This window comes from Solanum lycopersicum, chromosome 12 (assembly GCF_036512215.1).
Source record: "Solanum lycopersicum chromosome 12, SLM_r2.1".
NCBI classification, from domain to species: Eukaryota; Viridiplantae; Streptophyta; class Magnoliopsida; order Solanales; family Solanaceae; genus Solanum; species Solanum lycopersicum.
Window position 1 is genome coordinate 2,122,144 of NC_090811.1, and position 15,415 is coordinate 2,137,558.

At 41.0% G+C, this 15,415-nt stretch overlaps 2 protein-coding genes across 2 annotated transcripts; both read left to right on the plus strand.

Moving 5' to 3' along the window:
* Positions 1-10,516: 10,516 nt before the first annotated feature.
* On the plus strand, positions 10,517-11,794 carry LOC138340682 (protein MAIN-LIKE 2-like). Its single transcript, XM_069292609.1, has one exon. It carries the CDS (start codon positions 10,517-10,519, stop codon positions 11,792-11,794), a length of 1,278 nt encoding a protein of 425 aa, XP_069148710.1.
* Positions 11,795-12,204: 410 nt separating this feature from the next.
* Positions 12,205-14,679, plus strand: LOC138340683 (uncharacterized). Its single transcript, XM_069292610.1, has one exon. The coding sequence runs from the start codon at positions 12,205-12,207 to the stop codon at positions 14,677-14,679; it is 2,475 nt and encodes an 824-aa protein (XP_069148711.1).
* Positions 14,680-15,415: the final 736 nt, after the last annotated feature.

Genomic DNA, 15,415 nt, shown 5'->3' on the forward strand with positions numbered 1-15,415 from the left:
ATGAATCCGGTTGGCTCTCATGGCCAGTACAACCCAATTTCAAGGTCAAACGAGCCCTAAAGCGCGCATACCCTCCATATAAACGATTTTTGTGTGCTATAACAAATCATTTTTTGGATGATCTGGATTCTGATGTCAAAAATTCTAAACTTTTTTGTGGACGTCCGTCAAGACCTTGTCTATGAAGGCGGTTGGCTCTAACGGACAGTACGACCCAATTTCAAGGTCAAACGAGCCTCGAAGCATGCATACCCCCCATTTAGACAGTTTTTGTGTGCTATAACAAACCATTTTTCGGGTGATCTGGATTCCAATGTCAAAAATGCCAAACATTTTTGTGGACGTTCGTCAAGACCTTTGATATGCAGCAGGTTGGCCCTCACAGACAATCTGATCCATTTTAAAGGTCAAACGAGCCCCGAAGCGCGCATACCCCCCATTTAGACAATTTTCGTGTGCTATAGCAAACCATTTTTTGGTGACCCAGTTTCCGATGTACCACAATTCCAAAAATTTTTGTGGACGTCCATCAAGACCTTGTATATGAAGCCGGTTGGCTCTCACGGCCAGTTCGACCAAATTTCAAGGTCAAATGAGCCTCGAAGCACGCATACCCCCTATTTTAACGATTTTCGTGTGCTTAACAAACCATTTTTTGGGTGATCCGAATTCCGGCGTCAAATATTCCAAAAATTTTTGTGGCCGTTTGTCAAGACATTGTCTATGCATCCGGTTGTTCCTCAAGGCAAGTCCAACCCAATTTCAAGGTCAAACGAGCTCCGAAGCGTGCATACACCCCCCCCCCATTTAGACAATTTTTGTGTGCTATAACAAACCATTTTTTGGGTGATCCGGATTCCGATGTCAAAAATACCAAAACTTTTTGTGGACGTCCTTCAAGACCTTTTCTACACATCCGGTTGTCCCTAATGGAAAATCCGACCCATTTTAAAGGTCAAAAGAGCCCTGAAGCGCGCATACCCCCTATTTCGACAATTTTCTTGTGCTATAGCAAACCATTTTTTGGGTGATCCGGATTCCAGCATAGAAAATGCCAAAATTTTATCTTAACGTCCTTCAAGACCTTGTCTACGCATGCAGTTGGCCCTCACGTCCAATCTGACCAATTTTCAAGGTCAAAAAAGCCCAAAAGCACACATATCCCCCATTTCGACGATTTTCATGTGCTATAGCAAACCATTTTTTGGGTGATCCAAATTTTGATATCAAAAATACCAAAAATTTTTGTGGACGTCCTTTAATACCTTGGCTATGCATTCGGTTGGCCCTCACGGAAAGTACGACCAATTTTCAAGGTCAAACGAGTGGCAAAGCGCGCATCTCCCCCATTTAGACGATTTTCGTGTGTTATAGCAAACCATTTTTTAGGTGATCCGGATTACGACGTCAAAAATTCCAAAAATTTTTGTGGACGCCCGTCAAGACCTTGTATATGAAGGCGGTTGTCTCTCACGGTCTGTACGACCCAATTTCAATGTCAAACGAGCCCTGAAGCGTGCATACCCCCCATTAAGACGATTTTTGTGTGCTATAACAAACCATTTTTCGGGTGATTCGGATTCCGATGTCAAAAATGCCGATTGGTTCTCACGAACAATCTGACCCATTTTAAAGGTCAAACGAGCCTCAAAGCGCGCTTACCTCCCATTTAAACGATTTTCGTGTGCTATAGCAAACCATTTTTTGGGTTACCCGGATTCCGATGTACAAAATTTCAAAAAAAAATTTGAACGTCTGTCAAGACCTTGTCTATGAAGCCGATTGGCTCTCACGGCCAGTCTGACCAAATTTCAAGGTCAAACGAGCCCCAAAGCGCGCATACCCCCCATTTAGACTATTTTCGTGTGCTTAACAAACCATTTTTTGGGTGATCCGAATTCTGGCATCAAATATTCCAAAAGTTTTTGGGGACGTTTGTCAAGACATTGTTTATGAAGACGGTTGTCCCTCAATGCCAAACCAACTCAATTTCAAGGTCAAACGAGCTCCGAAGCGTGCATGCCCCCCATTTAGACGATTTTCGTGCGGTATAGCAAACCATTTTTTGGTGATCCGAATTTCAATGTTAAAAATACCAAAATTTTTTGTGGACGTCCGTCAAGACCTTGTCTATGAAGCCGATTGGCTCTCACGGCCATTCCAACCAAATTTCAAGGTCAAACGAGCCTCGAAGCGCGCATACCCCCATTTAGACGATTTTCATTTGCTTAACAAACCATTTTTTGGGTAATCCGAATTCCGGCGTCAAATATTCCAAAATTTTTTGTGGATGTTCGTCAAAACTTTGTCTATGCAGCCGGTTGTCCCTCAATGCCAGTCCAACCCAATTTCAAGGTCAAACGAGCTCCGAAGCATGCATGCCCCCTATTTAGACGATTTTCGTGCGGTATAGCAAACCATTTTTTGGGTGATCCGGATTCCAATGTAAAAAATACCAATTTTTTTTGTGGACGTCCGTCAAGACCTTGTCTATGAAGGCGGTTGGCTCTCACGGCCAGTACGACCCAATTTCAAGGTCAAACGAGCCCTGAAGCGCGCATACCCCCCCCCCCCCATTTAGACAATTTTTGTGTTCTATAACAAACCATTTTTGGGTGATCCGGATTCCGATGTTAGTCCATCAAGACCTTGGATATGCATCCGGTTGGCCCTCACGGACAATCTAACTCGTTTTCAAGTTCAAACGAGCCCTGAAGCGTGCATAGCCCCCATTTAGACGATTTACGTGTGCTATAACAAATCATTTTTTGGGTGACCCAGATTCCGATGTCAAAAATTCCAAAAAAAAAATTGTGGACGTCCGTCAAGACCTTGTCTATGAATCCGGTTGGCTCTCATGGCCAGTCCGACCAAATTTCAAGGTCAAACGAGCCACAAAGCGCGCATACCCCCAATTTAGACGATTTTCATGTGCTCAACAAACCATTTTTTGGGTGATCCGAATCCAGCGTCAAATATTCCTAAAATTTTTGTGGACGTTTGTCAAGACTGTCTATGCAGCCGGTTGTCCCTCAATGCAAGTCCAACCAATTTCAAGGTTAAACGAGCTCCGAATCGTGCATGCCCCCTATTTATACGATTTTCGTGCGGTATAGCAAACCATTTTTTGGGTGATCCGGATTTCAATATCAAAAATACCAAAAAATTTTGTGGACGTCCGTCAAGACCTTGTTTACACATTTGGTTGTCTCTCATGAAAATTCGACCCATTATTAAGGTAAAAGATCCCTGAAGTGCGCATACCCTCTATTTCGACGATTTTCGTGTGCCATAGCACACCATTTTTTGGGCGATCCGAATTCCGGCGTCAAAAATGCCACAATTTTATGTGACGTCCTTCAATCCCTTGTCTACGCATACGGTTGACCCTCACGTCCAATCTGACCCATTTTCAAGGTCAAACTAGCCCAAAAGCGCGCATACCCCCCATTTTGACGATTTTCATGTGCTATAGCAACCATTTTTTTAGGTGATCTAAATTTCGGCATTAAAAATGCCAAAAATTTATGGACGTCCTTTAAGACCTTGGCTATGAAGCCGGTTGTCCCTCACAGTGTGAGGCAATCCGACCCATTTTCAAGGTCAAACGAGCCCCGAAGCGCGCATACCCCTCAATGATATTCGTGTGCTATAGCAAATAATTTTTTGGGTGATCCTGATTCTGACGTCAAAAATGCCAAAAAATTTTGTGGACACCCGTCAATACCTTGGCTATGAAGCCGTTGGCCCTCACGGCAAGTACGACCCATTTTAAAGGTCAGACGAGTGTCGTAGCGCGCATACCCCCCCCCCCCCCCATTTAGACGATTTTCGTGCGGTATAACAAACCATTTTTTGGGTGATGCTGATTCAGACGTCAAAAATTCCAAAAAAATTTATGGACGTCCGTCAAGACCTTTTCTATAGAGCCAGTTGGCTCTCACGGCTAGTACGACCTAATTTCATGGTCAAACGACCCCCGAAGCGCGCATATCCCTATAACAAACTATTTTTTGGGTGATCCGGATTCCGATGTCAAAACTGCTAAAAGATTTTGTGAACGTCTGTCAAGACCTTGGATGTGCATCCGATTGGCCCTCACGGCCAATCTAACCCATTTTCAAGGTCAAACGAGCCCCAAAGCGCGCATACCCCCCAATTAGACGATTTACGTGTGCTATAACAAATCATTTTTGGGTGACCCGGATTATGATGTCAAAAATTCCAAAAAATTTTGTGGACGCCCGTCAAGACCTTGTCTATGAAGCCGGTTGGCTCTCACAGCCAGTCCAACCAAATTTCAAGGTCAAACGAGCCTCGAAGCGCGCATACACCCCATTTAGACGATTTTCGTGTGCTTAACAAATCATTTTTTGGGTGATCCAAATCCGGCGTCAAATATTCCAAAATTTTGTGTGGATGTTTGTCAAGACTTTATCTATGGATCCGGTTGTCCCTCAAGGCCATTTCAACCCAATTTCAAGGTCAAACGAGCTCTGAAGCGTGCGTCCCCCCCATTTAGACAATTTTTGTGTGCTATAGCAAACCATTTTTTGGGTGATCCGGATTCCGATGTTAAAAATACCAAAAATTTTTGTGGACGTCCGTCAAGACCTTGTCTACAGATCCAGTTGTCCCTCATGGAAAATCCGACCCATTTTAAAGGTCAAAAGACCCCTGAAGCGCGCATACCCCCTATTTTGACGATTTTTTGTGTGCTAAAGCAAACCATTTTTTGGGTGATCCGGATTCCAGCGCCAAAAATTTCAAAATTTTATGTGAACCTTCAAGACCTTGTCTATGCATCCGGTTGGACCTCACGTCCAATCTGACCCATTTTAAAGGTCAAACAAGCCCAAAAGCGCGCATAACCCCCATTTCGACGATTTTCGTGTGCTATAGCAAACCATTTTTTGGGTGATCCAAATTTTGACATCAAAAATGCCAAAAAATTTTGTGGACGTCCTTTAAGACCTTGTCTATGCAGCCGGTTGTCCCTCACAGGCAGTCCGTCCCATTTTCAAGATCAAACGAGCCCGAAGCACGCATACCCCCTATTTCAAACCATTTTTCGGGTGATCCGGATTCCGATGTAAAAAATACCAAAATTTTTTGTAGACGTCCTTCAAGACCTTTTCTACGCATCCAGTTGGCCTCACGTCCAATCTGACCCATTTTCAAGGTCAAACGAGTGCCGAAGCGCGTATACCCCGCATTTAGACGATTTTCGTGTGCTATAGCAAACCATTTTTTGGGTGATGCGGATTCCGACGTCAAAAATTCAAAAAAAAATTATGGACGTCTATCAAGACCTTTTCTATGAATCCGGTTGTCTCTTACAGCCAGTCCGATCAAATTTCAAGGTCAAAAGAGTCTCGAAGCAGGCATAACCCCCCCTCCCCCCATTAAGACGATTTCCGTGGGCTTAACAAACCATTTTTTGGGTGATTCGAATTCTGGCGTCAAATATTCCAAAATTTTGTCTTGACGTTCGTCAAGACTTTGTCTACACATCCGGTTGTCCCTCAACGCCAGTCCAACCCAATTTCAAGGTCAAACGAGCTCTGAAGCGTGCATACCCCCCATTTAGATGATTTTGTGTGCTATAGCAAACTATTTTTTCGGTGATCCGGATTGCGATGTCAAAAATACCAAAAATTTTTGTGGACGTTCGTCAAGACCTTGTCTACACATCTGGTTGGCCCTCACGGCAAATCCAACCCATTTTAAAGGTCAAACGAGCCCTGAAGTGCGCATACCTCCTATTTTGACGATTTTCATGTGCTATAGCAAACCATTTTTTTGGTGATTCGTATTCCGACATCAAAAATGTCAAAAAATTTTGTGGACGTTCGTCAAGACATTGGATATGAAGTCGGTTTCCCCTCACGGCTAGTCCAACCCATTTTTAAGGTCAAACGAACCCTGAAGCGCGCATGTTGACACCCAATTTTGACCGACCTTTGACCCTTTTTAGGAATACTATTAGATTAAATACGTATTTTAAAACTTTAAAATTTTTAGTCGACTTTGCTTGAAAATTATATATTTTAGTATGTTCTACTTTATAAAATTATCGTATATATTTTTAAAATATTAACGAATTTCAAATGTTTCAAAGTTAAATGATTTTTACACTTTCCTTAAAATTATTTAAATTCTAGCCTATTTTATTCTAATTTCTTTCAATTCTAGCCACTTGAATTAGAGTTTTATTTCATTCATAGCCATCTCTTCCTTTCAATTCTAGCCAATTTTAATTGCAATTTTAGCCATTCCGTATCTAACTCATCTAATTTCAAGAAATCATCTTTTGATCTCATCCGTCTATTTAATTAATAAATCCTAGATCGAATCCTAACCCTTCATCTCTATCTAAACCGACGGTTGTGATTAAATCTCCCATTCTCTTTCTTCAACACAAAAGACCCTAAAACCTAAAAATTATTGTCACTCTCTTCCTCCCCCCTCTCCAAGCCGCCTCTCCTCTCTCTCTTCCCCCCCTCTCCAAGCCGTCCCTCCTCTTCCGTTCCTCTCCTCTTTACAGGCAGCAGCAGCCGGCGACCACCACCAGACGCGACAGCAGCCGGCGACAGCCACCAGCAGCTGCAGCAAACAGCGCACGTAACAGCGACCGCCGGCGAAACCAGGAGCAGCAGCAGCTTCTCTAGCAGCAGCGACCGCCGGCGAAACCAGCAGCCATGGCGAGCAGCAGCAGGCGGCGCCGCTCCTTCCTCCCTCTCCCGTCATTCTCCACTTCTCCCCTCTTCTCGTCTCCTCTTCTCCTTCGTCCTCTTTTCCTTTTTTCTTCTTGCAGGGAAGCAGTCCAACAACAGTGACAGCAGCTCCGACAACGCCAGCCAGCAGCCACTCCGACCAGCAGCTATGGCGGAACGCCGGACGAACAGCAGCAAGGACGTACAACATTGATTCCGGCCAGCAGCTTGACGCCATCCTCACTTGTACTGGGAGTTTTAAAGCTTTAGCTCATTCAAGACGGATCTTCACAGATCCGTCTAGGTTAGTTTCTGTTTTAGTTTTCCATTATAGATATTTAATTTGCCTAATGTATGCATGTTTTAGATAGATTTTGCTATGAGCATGAGAATAAATTATGAGTTGCTTGACCTTATGGACTGTTCTTGTTGATTTTCTCTTGAAAATTTGCAAAATACATGTGTTTTAGCCATGTTGAAAACAATATTGTATAATAATCAGTTTATGTAAGTCTGCTAAATGTGATTTGGGTATTGACATGCTACTTGTATATTGGTTTCACTTTGATTATTATTTGTTATGATAAGTCTTGTAATTTTTAATAGTAGTTGCAGATTTCTTATATCTTTTTAAACATTATTGTCATTTTAATTGATTATTTTATTTTACCTTGATTGACTTCAAATATATTCTTGGTTGTTATATTTTTGGAAAGTGATATTTAATTAAGGTAAAAAGGACTGTACTGATTTTACTCTCTACTAGTTAAGGAAAATAAGTTTAATTGATCTAGTTTTCCTTGTAAATAAATATTGCTCCATATTAATTGATTCCTTACTTGTTTGTATTATGGTAATGAATTATTTTTAAAATTTTCTGATTTGGCTCTCTTTTAAAATAAGGAAAAGGGAATATTAATTAACTCCTTTAAATATTTCTTTTCCTTATTTGTTCCCCCTCCTCTACTATATAAATAAGACCCCTCCCTTCATTTAGAGAACACCATTCACTCTTAACCAAAAATTCTCTCATCACTCTCCCTCATCTCATTGCTCTCTTGCTACTTTAAACAACATTAATATTTCTGTGAATATTCAAGTGTTTTTCTTCGCTATTTTCCTACTTTGTTCGAGTAAAGGGTGAATCATCTTGTTTTGTTTAACAGGTTAGTATTCTTAACATTCATACTATTTTCATATTCACATATTTGTGTAAACCATTGTCTGTTTTTTATATAGAATCCGTCATTAAACGATTGCATATTGTCTCACCTTAACTAACAAGTGTGATTACTTGTGTAGTTATTTAATTACTTTGACAGGTTTCATATTTGAAGTTCGAGTTGAAGATTAATTGAAGAAGGATTTGTTTATTTGTTTGAATGTACATATATATATATTTTTTATTTTTCCGCTATTTTATTTATTTGAATGATGTAACAATTGTAACCCTAAAGATCATATAATAAAGTTATTTGGGGGTCGTCTAGGGGAGGGGGATTTATATGTTCGTTATATTTTTTAGAAATCATGCCTATAGGTTTGTCTTTAACCACCTAGAATTAATGTTTATAGGTGTTATAATCTAATCAATTCTCAATTTGCTTGACACTTTTGTTAATGAAGAAAAAAAAAATAATAAATTAGATTACGTTAATGTTAAAAACAAATCATAGTAACTTAATAGGCCGATTGTGTGTTTTAATAATGTTATAATTTTAGCATCATCTTGTCATCTAGAAACCATGTCTAAGATTTAATTTGTTCATATCATTTACAAAATCATGCATATATATGTTACTTTGTTTTTTTTTGTAAACACCTAGAAGTCATGTCTATAGGTTTGTAAGTAAACTCTTAACATATCCATAAAAAATAGAACTTGTTTGTGCATATTTGTACCCTCCCCTTAAAATTAGTTAATATTATTTCATGAGAAATCCCATTCGTTTTCTTGAAGATTTCCGCATTCCTTGCAATATGTTATTAAAATCATTTCATGCATTTAACAAAATATTTGGCTTCGTCTTAAAACCTTTGCATTTAATAAATTTACCGCCTTAATGTTCTATTAGCTTTTAGTACTTACAAAGTTTTGCAACATATTAAAAAAAAAAAAAGTCATCTTTCAAAATTTTGGATTGACTACGACATTTTTTTAAGCACTATCTCCTAACCTATCGTTAGTGGGAAAGTCAAAGGAACTATGAGGTCTAGTCCCAATTTTTTTTAAACCGATGCGTCCCCGGAAGTACCACTTCCCATGAACTTCAAAAGAATTATGTGCATTTATATGTAATTGTTTATGTGCCCACGTGTGAACTAAATATTTTAAATCATTTTTTAAAAAACATAACCTTTTTTAGACCGACCTCAAATCAAATTGTTTCTATGGTGGAGGAGCACGATCAATAATATCGTGGCATCATCCCTATAAAGAAACAAACATTTTTTTTTAAAAAAAAAATAAAAATAAAAATTCCTATTCATAAACTTATCAATTTTTAACTTTATTTTCGCACACATTAATTGCTTAATATTTGCCAATTTTGTTTATAACATAGTGTCGTATGTCAAAATAAATAAAATGAGCTTAATTGTTTATTGTCATCACCTAGCTTTACATATCTAAAAAAAAATCAGAATAATAGTCTTAATTGTTTCGTATTTGTTATCACTTAGTAAGATTAAATAAATTAATAAACGACCTTGATTGCTACTTGTACCCCCACATAGATTGCATGAGATACGGCCGGGACCCACACTTGTGGACCTCGAGGGATGCCTAACACCTTCCCCTCGAGGTAATTTGAACCCTTACCCTAATCTCTGGCCCGTTGACTTTAGTTAGACTTAGTTAGGTTAGATAGGTGCCCTAACGCGCCTTAATTCGTTAGGTGGCGACTCCAAAAAACTCGAAATCCCAAAGGAGTTGTTAGGTCGTGCACAAAACCCGTTTTCCGCGAAAATGGGGCGCGACAGAATGGCGACTCCGCTGGGGATGTTAGGTTCTTACCATTACGTGTTAACTGCTTATTTATCTGGGGTTTATTTTATTCATTAGGTGCTTACTATGTTTTGTTGCCCTATTTATTATCTCATCTTCATGTTCCTCCCTTTCCCTTTCCCTTAATTGTTTATTATCATGTTTCACCTCTTCCCTCTCCCCTTATTTGTTTACATGTTTAATCTCGTATCCTCTTGCTTTATTTGCGTAGTTTTCATATCTTTATATGTCTACTTTCCTTTATTTATGCTGATTTATTTATTGTTTATAAACTGCCTATATGTTACCGTTTTCCAATTTAAATGCTAAATGTTTACTGCTTTAATAAATTGGCATCCCGCTCATACTTCCCCCAATTGGGACCCTCTTCCTTTTTATTTTGTTCTCGTGATGTTGTGCCTTTGCACCTCTCACAACTACTCCAATCTTATACAAATACCCATTATAGAGAGTCGGCATATGCGTGGACGTAGTGGATAGTTTTACTACCGCGAAGCCACGAGCCTCTCGCATAGAATCCCTTTCAAGTCCGTGTCAAGCCAACTCTTAGAAGTCCTGGTTAAGTCATACATGCTGCATAAGCCCTAGGAGGTTTGACCCTTGGTGTCAATCCATGTAATTAGTAGCCACCTTCTCGTCTGAAGGGCCCCAACACCCTTAGACAAATTGCATATTTATGTGTCAACGTGATCATAATAATTAAATCAAGCCAACATTGCCAAAATGGAGTTTAGAAGTTGTTTGTTACTTTGTTTGCAGAGTCATGGCTCACCCCCACTTTCCAAACACGCAAATGGTGGTCAAAGTTAATCCCATTTTGAAGACTTGGTGGAAAGATATACAAAAAAATCGAGAGTTAGAAGCAAATGAATTGTTAGGCGGCCTCACTGCTTTGATCTCCGTAGAGTCAGATCGTCACTTAATCAAGGCATTGTTGAAATTCTGGGACACTGAGAGGTTAGTCTTCAAGTTCAGGGATTTCGAGCTAACTCCAACAATAGAAGAAGTTGGAGGATTCATGGGTCTCGCATACAAAGAGTTGGAAATGATTGTTCCACACAAGCCAAGTCCAAGATCTTTTTTGAAGCAAATGGGCATGTGTCATAATCCAAATCTACTTTGTCTGAAAGAAGGTTGGATTTCTTTAGAGTTCTTATATTCACGCTTTGGGGATGAGGAAGGTCATCAAAACTTTCATAGAGAATTTGCTTGCTCTTCTGCAAAATGGGAAAGGTATCGTCTTAATGCATTCGCTGTCGCCCTATTAGGCTCATTGATTTTTCCTAGAGAAGGAGGAAAGATCCACACCGGCTTATGTTATGTGGTTCGTATGTTAGCTCGAGGTGGGAAAACCTTGGTCCCTATGATACTCGCAGAAATTCTAAGAGCTTTGACTGCATGCACCAAAGGCAAAAGATACTTTGAAGGGTGTAACTTTCTGCTGCAACTTTGGGCCGTCGAACATTTCTACCAAAGAGCTAATAAAGTAGACATCGTCAGAGGGACTATGGGGAACAAAATTATCAACCATCCCCTAAGGATGAAACATTTTATCTCCCCTGTGGGAACAGAGGACTGGTTCACATACCTAAAGGAGCGGTCAGCCGTTGAAATCCAATGGAAGTATTATTGGTTGAAGCCACGACGTGCCATCATAAGAGGAAATGAACTTTACTTCATTGAGCTTATCGGTTTGAACGGTGTGCAACCCTACGCACCACTTCGAGTCCTTCGACAATTCGGACAGATCCAAATGATACCTCTACGATCCCACATGAGCCACTATGGATATGACTTTGGGTCAGAATTACCGCAAGTGAACACCATACTACGAAGATGGAAGAATGTGATAACTATCGATGTTCAAGAGCACCGACCCTTCTGCACACCTGAATATTATGTATGGCTTTTAGAAGATGCAGAGCATAGAGATTTAAGCGAAGGAGGTCTTCCTGGTTTTGGCGATGAAAAAGAGAGAAGATGGGCTCGCAACCTCCTCAACACTGATTATGACATTACCCTAGAAATGAAGAAGCAGATTGTGCCTAACATTGGAGAGCAACATGATTAAAGCTTTTAATTATTATTTATTTCTCTTTACTCCCCATATGTTATCCCTAGCCCTTTAGTTATCTTTAGATTGATGTAATAAACAGAAATTATTTCAATAATCGAAAGTTGTTCTATTATCTAACTCTAAACTCCAAATTGGCAAATAAGGCTTGAATTAATTATTATGCATCACTTATGTGTCGCTTAGGCCTACATCTGGCTCAACGAGGTTCCTTGCATTTAGGGCGTTTATTTCAAAACAACGTGTTGATATTGTGATATTATCTTAACCCCTAACTCTTTTCTTTTGATTCTATTGTTTTCCCATTTCCTAAGGTTGATCTGTCCTTCATCCTGGCACATACACGATCAAAAGGGACCCCCCCTTCTCCTTCTTCTCAAAGAGCAAGCTCAAAAGACAAAGGAAAAATGGTTGACGACAACAGCACCACTGAAAGGGTAGAAGCTTCTGAGGGAGGACAACTTCATAGTAATCTTATCCTAAGACTCGAGCGCAAGATTTCGCAATTGGAAGAAGAGGTAGCCAACATGCGTGATTTGGCCAAGTTGTCTATCTCTCTTGGAACCCAATTTGGAGAAAACATAGACAATCCTCCTAATCAAACAGCCACGCCAGACAATCCTCCAATCCATATATCCCCACCTGAACCCATTCGTCCAAATGCCTTTCCACCACCCCACGCCCAAAATACCCAATTTCCATTTCACCACTATTACCAACATACCAAACCAACTGTCCCAGAAACAACCCCAAACACAAATATCCCACATACTTTTGGGAACAACAATCCCAATCCCATATACGTTGAAACTGCCCCTCTGACTCATGACCTCCATGAGTCAGAGTCCCATCAGAAAGACATCTTAATAAAAACCCTGACTGAGAGATTAGACAACTTGACCAACAGGGTACAACACGTGGAAGGAAACAAAAGGTTGGGAGGATTGGGCTATGAAGATCTGTGCATGCATCCTGACGTGGAACTGCCCGAAGGATACAAGCTTCCGAAGTTTGAGACGTTCAATGGCATTGGGGATCCCAAAGCCCACCTACGAATGTATTGCGACAAACTTGTAGGGGTGGGGAGAGATGAGAGGATACTCATGAAGTTGTTCATGAGGAGTCTTACTGGGGAGGCCCTATCATGGTACATTGAGCAAGACTCGCGGAAATGGATAAAATGGGTTGATATGGCAACTGACTTCATGAATAGGTTTGGTTTCAATATTGAAAATGCGCCTGATTGGTTTTACATTCAGAACCTAAAGAAGAAACCAAGTGAATCCTTCAGAGAATATGCCATAAGATGGAGGTCTGAGGCGGCTAGGGCCAGACCCCCTATGGAAGAATCTCAAATGAAAGACTATTTCATCCGTGCCCAAGAACCACAATACTATGACCGAATGATGCTAGTGGCTGAAAAGAGTTTCGCTGAAATCATCAAACTAGGCGAAAGAATTGAAGAAGGCATAAAGAATGGGACTATCATCAACTTGGAGGCTTTACAAGCAACCAACAAGGCTCTGCAATCTGGTGGAATGACAGAGAGTCGAAAGAAAACAGGTTCTGTAATGATGGCTCATGGAACTAGGACCCCTTTGAGGCACAAGACAACAAACCCACCACCATCCCCATACCCTCACACCCCATACCTTCACACCCCATACCCTCAACATCCCTCAGCTCCACCCCCTATATCTCCCCAACCCATGCCAATATATTACCAAAATGCTCCTCCTCAAAATTTGCATGCCTCATATCCTGTCTATAATGTTCAACCAACACACTTCCAAACTCCACCACCCACTCAAACACCAAATTACCGAAACAGACCTTCCTATGAAAGAAGACCTACAAAAACCTATACCCCTTTGGCTGAACCCATAGCACAACTTTATGAGAGACTGAAACAAGCTGGGTACGTCTCTCCAATTCCTGCATTACCTGTGGACGTTCGCGCGAAATGGTACGACCCTAACAAGGTCTGCGCCTACCATTCTGGGATGAAGGGCCACACCACCGAAGTTTGCAGAGCCCTTAAGGATAAGGTTCAAATGTTGATTGATACAAAAACCATCCAACTGAAGGATCCTACACCGAATGTTGCGAATAATCCTCTCCCTAACCATCAAGTCAACATGGTGGAAGCTGGTGATGTCTGGGATTGGGAAGAATCTATCTGGCTCGTCGAAACAGAGGAAGCCATGCCTACCACTGCCCAGGCACCACTAATAGTGCAAGGACTCGCCCCATTTGAAGTAGAAGTTGCTGCACCCAGACCACCATTCGCTGTCTATAAAGCATCCTCCCCAATACAATGTGACACACATGCTGTACCTTGGGATTACAACAAAAGAGAAACAAATGTGGAAGAGACAGATGTTGCAACAGGGGTCACCAGATTTGGAAGAATTTACACTTCTGAAAATTTGGTTCAAGGAAGCTCTAGCAAATCCAAAGCGCCAATCGTAGAGCTCGAGGATCAAAGTATTTGGAAAAAGGTTAAAGCTAAAGAATACTCTGTCATTGAGCAGCTGAGTAAAACCCCTTCCCAAATATCAATTCTGGAGTTACTACAATCTTCCGAAACTCATCGAGATGCCCTTCTGAAGATCCTTGGTGAAGCTTATGTCCCGTCTAACATCACTCATGGAGAGGTATCCCAAATGGTGGGGCAGGTCTTTGAGGCTTACAAAATATCTTTTCACAAAGATGAACTGCCAATCGAAGGAACAACTCACAATAAAGCTTTGTACATTTCGATTCAATATCAGGATAAGGTGATAAACAAAGCATTAGTTGATGCAGGTTCAGGTTTAAACATTTGCCCTCTGAGCACACTGACGAGGCTGGGTGTGGATAGCGCAAAAATTCAGACATGAAAGATGAATGTGAGGGCATTTGACGGCTCTCAGAGAGGCACTATTGGGGAGATAACCTTGGACATGCTCATTGGTCCTGTCACTTTCCCTATAGCTTTCCAAATTTTGGACATCCCTTCATCGTACAACTTATTATTGGGTCGTCCATGGATTCATATGGCTGGAGCGGTTCCATCTACTCTTCACCAATGCCTAAAGTTTGAATGGGATTACGAAGAGGTTGTGGTCCATGGGGAAAAAGGGCATCCTGTATACACGATTGAAGGAAGAGAGAATATGGATGGCGAAATGTACCATACAGTGGAGCTTGTTGGTAATATTGAGTTGCAACCTTGGTTCAGCCAAAAAATCATAGATATGATGGCCTGGTTCGGTTTCGAGCTTGGGAAAGGTTTGGGGGCTAAATTACAAGGGATAGTCGAACCTATACAGCCTGTTCGACATTCCACCACTTTTGGTTTGGGTTATAAATACACCACCGAAGAATGGCTCGATTGGCGACCACCTAGAGATGGGTACTACTATCCATTGAAGAAACCCATACCGCCATTGTATCAATCATTTCGATCAGCAGGTTTCATGGGAGACAATATTGATGAGATCTCAGACGACTTGAAGGGGTTATCGCTAACCAAAGAAGAAGGGAAAGTTTGCAACGTCGTGATCAACGAGGAGGAGAAAGGGGGCCCTAGTGGAAGCAAAGAGGCAAAGATCAGCGTCAGCAACTGGACCTCGA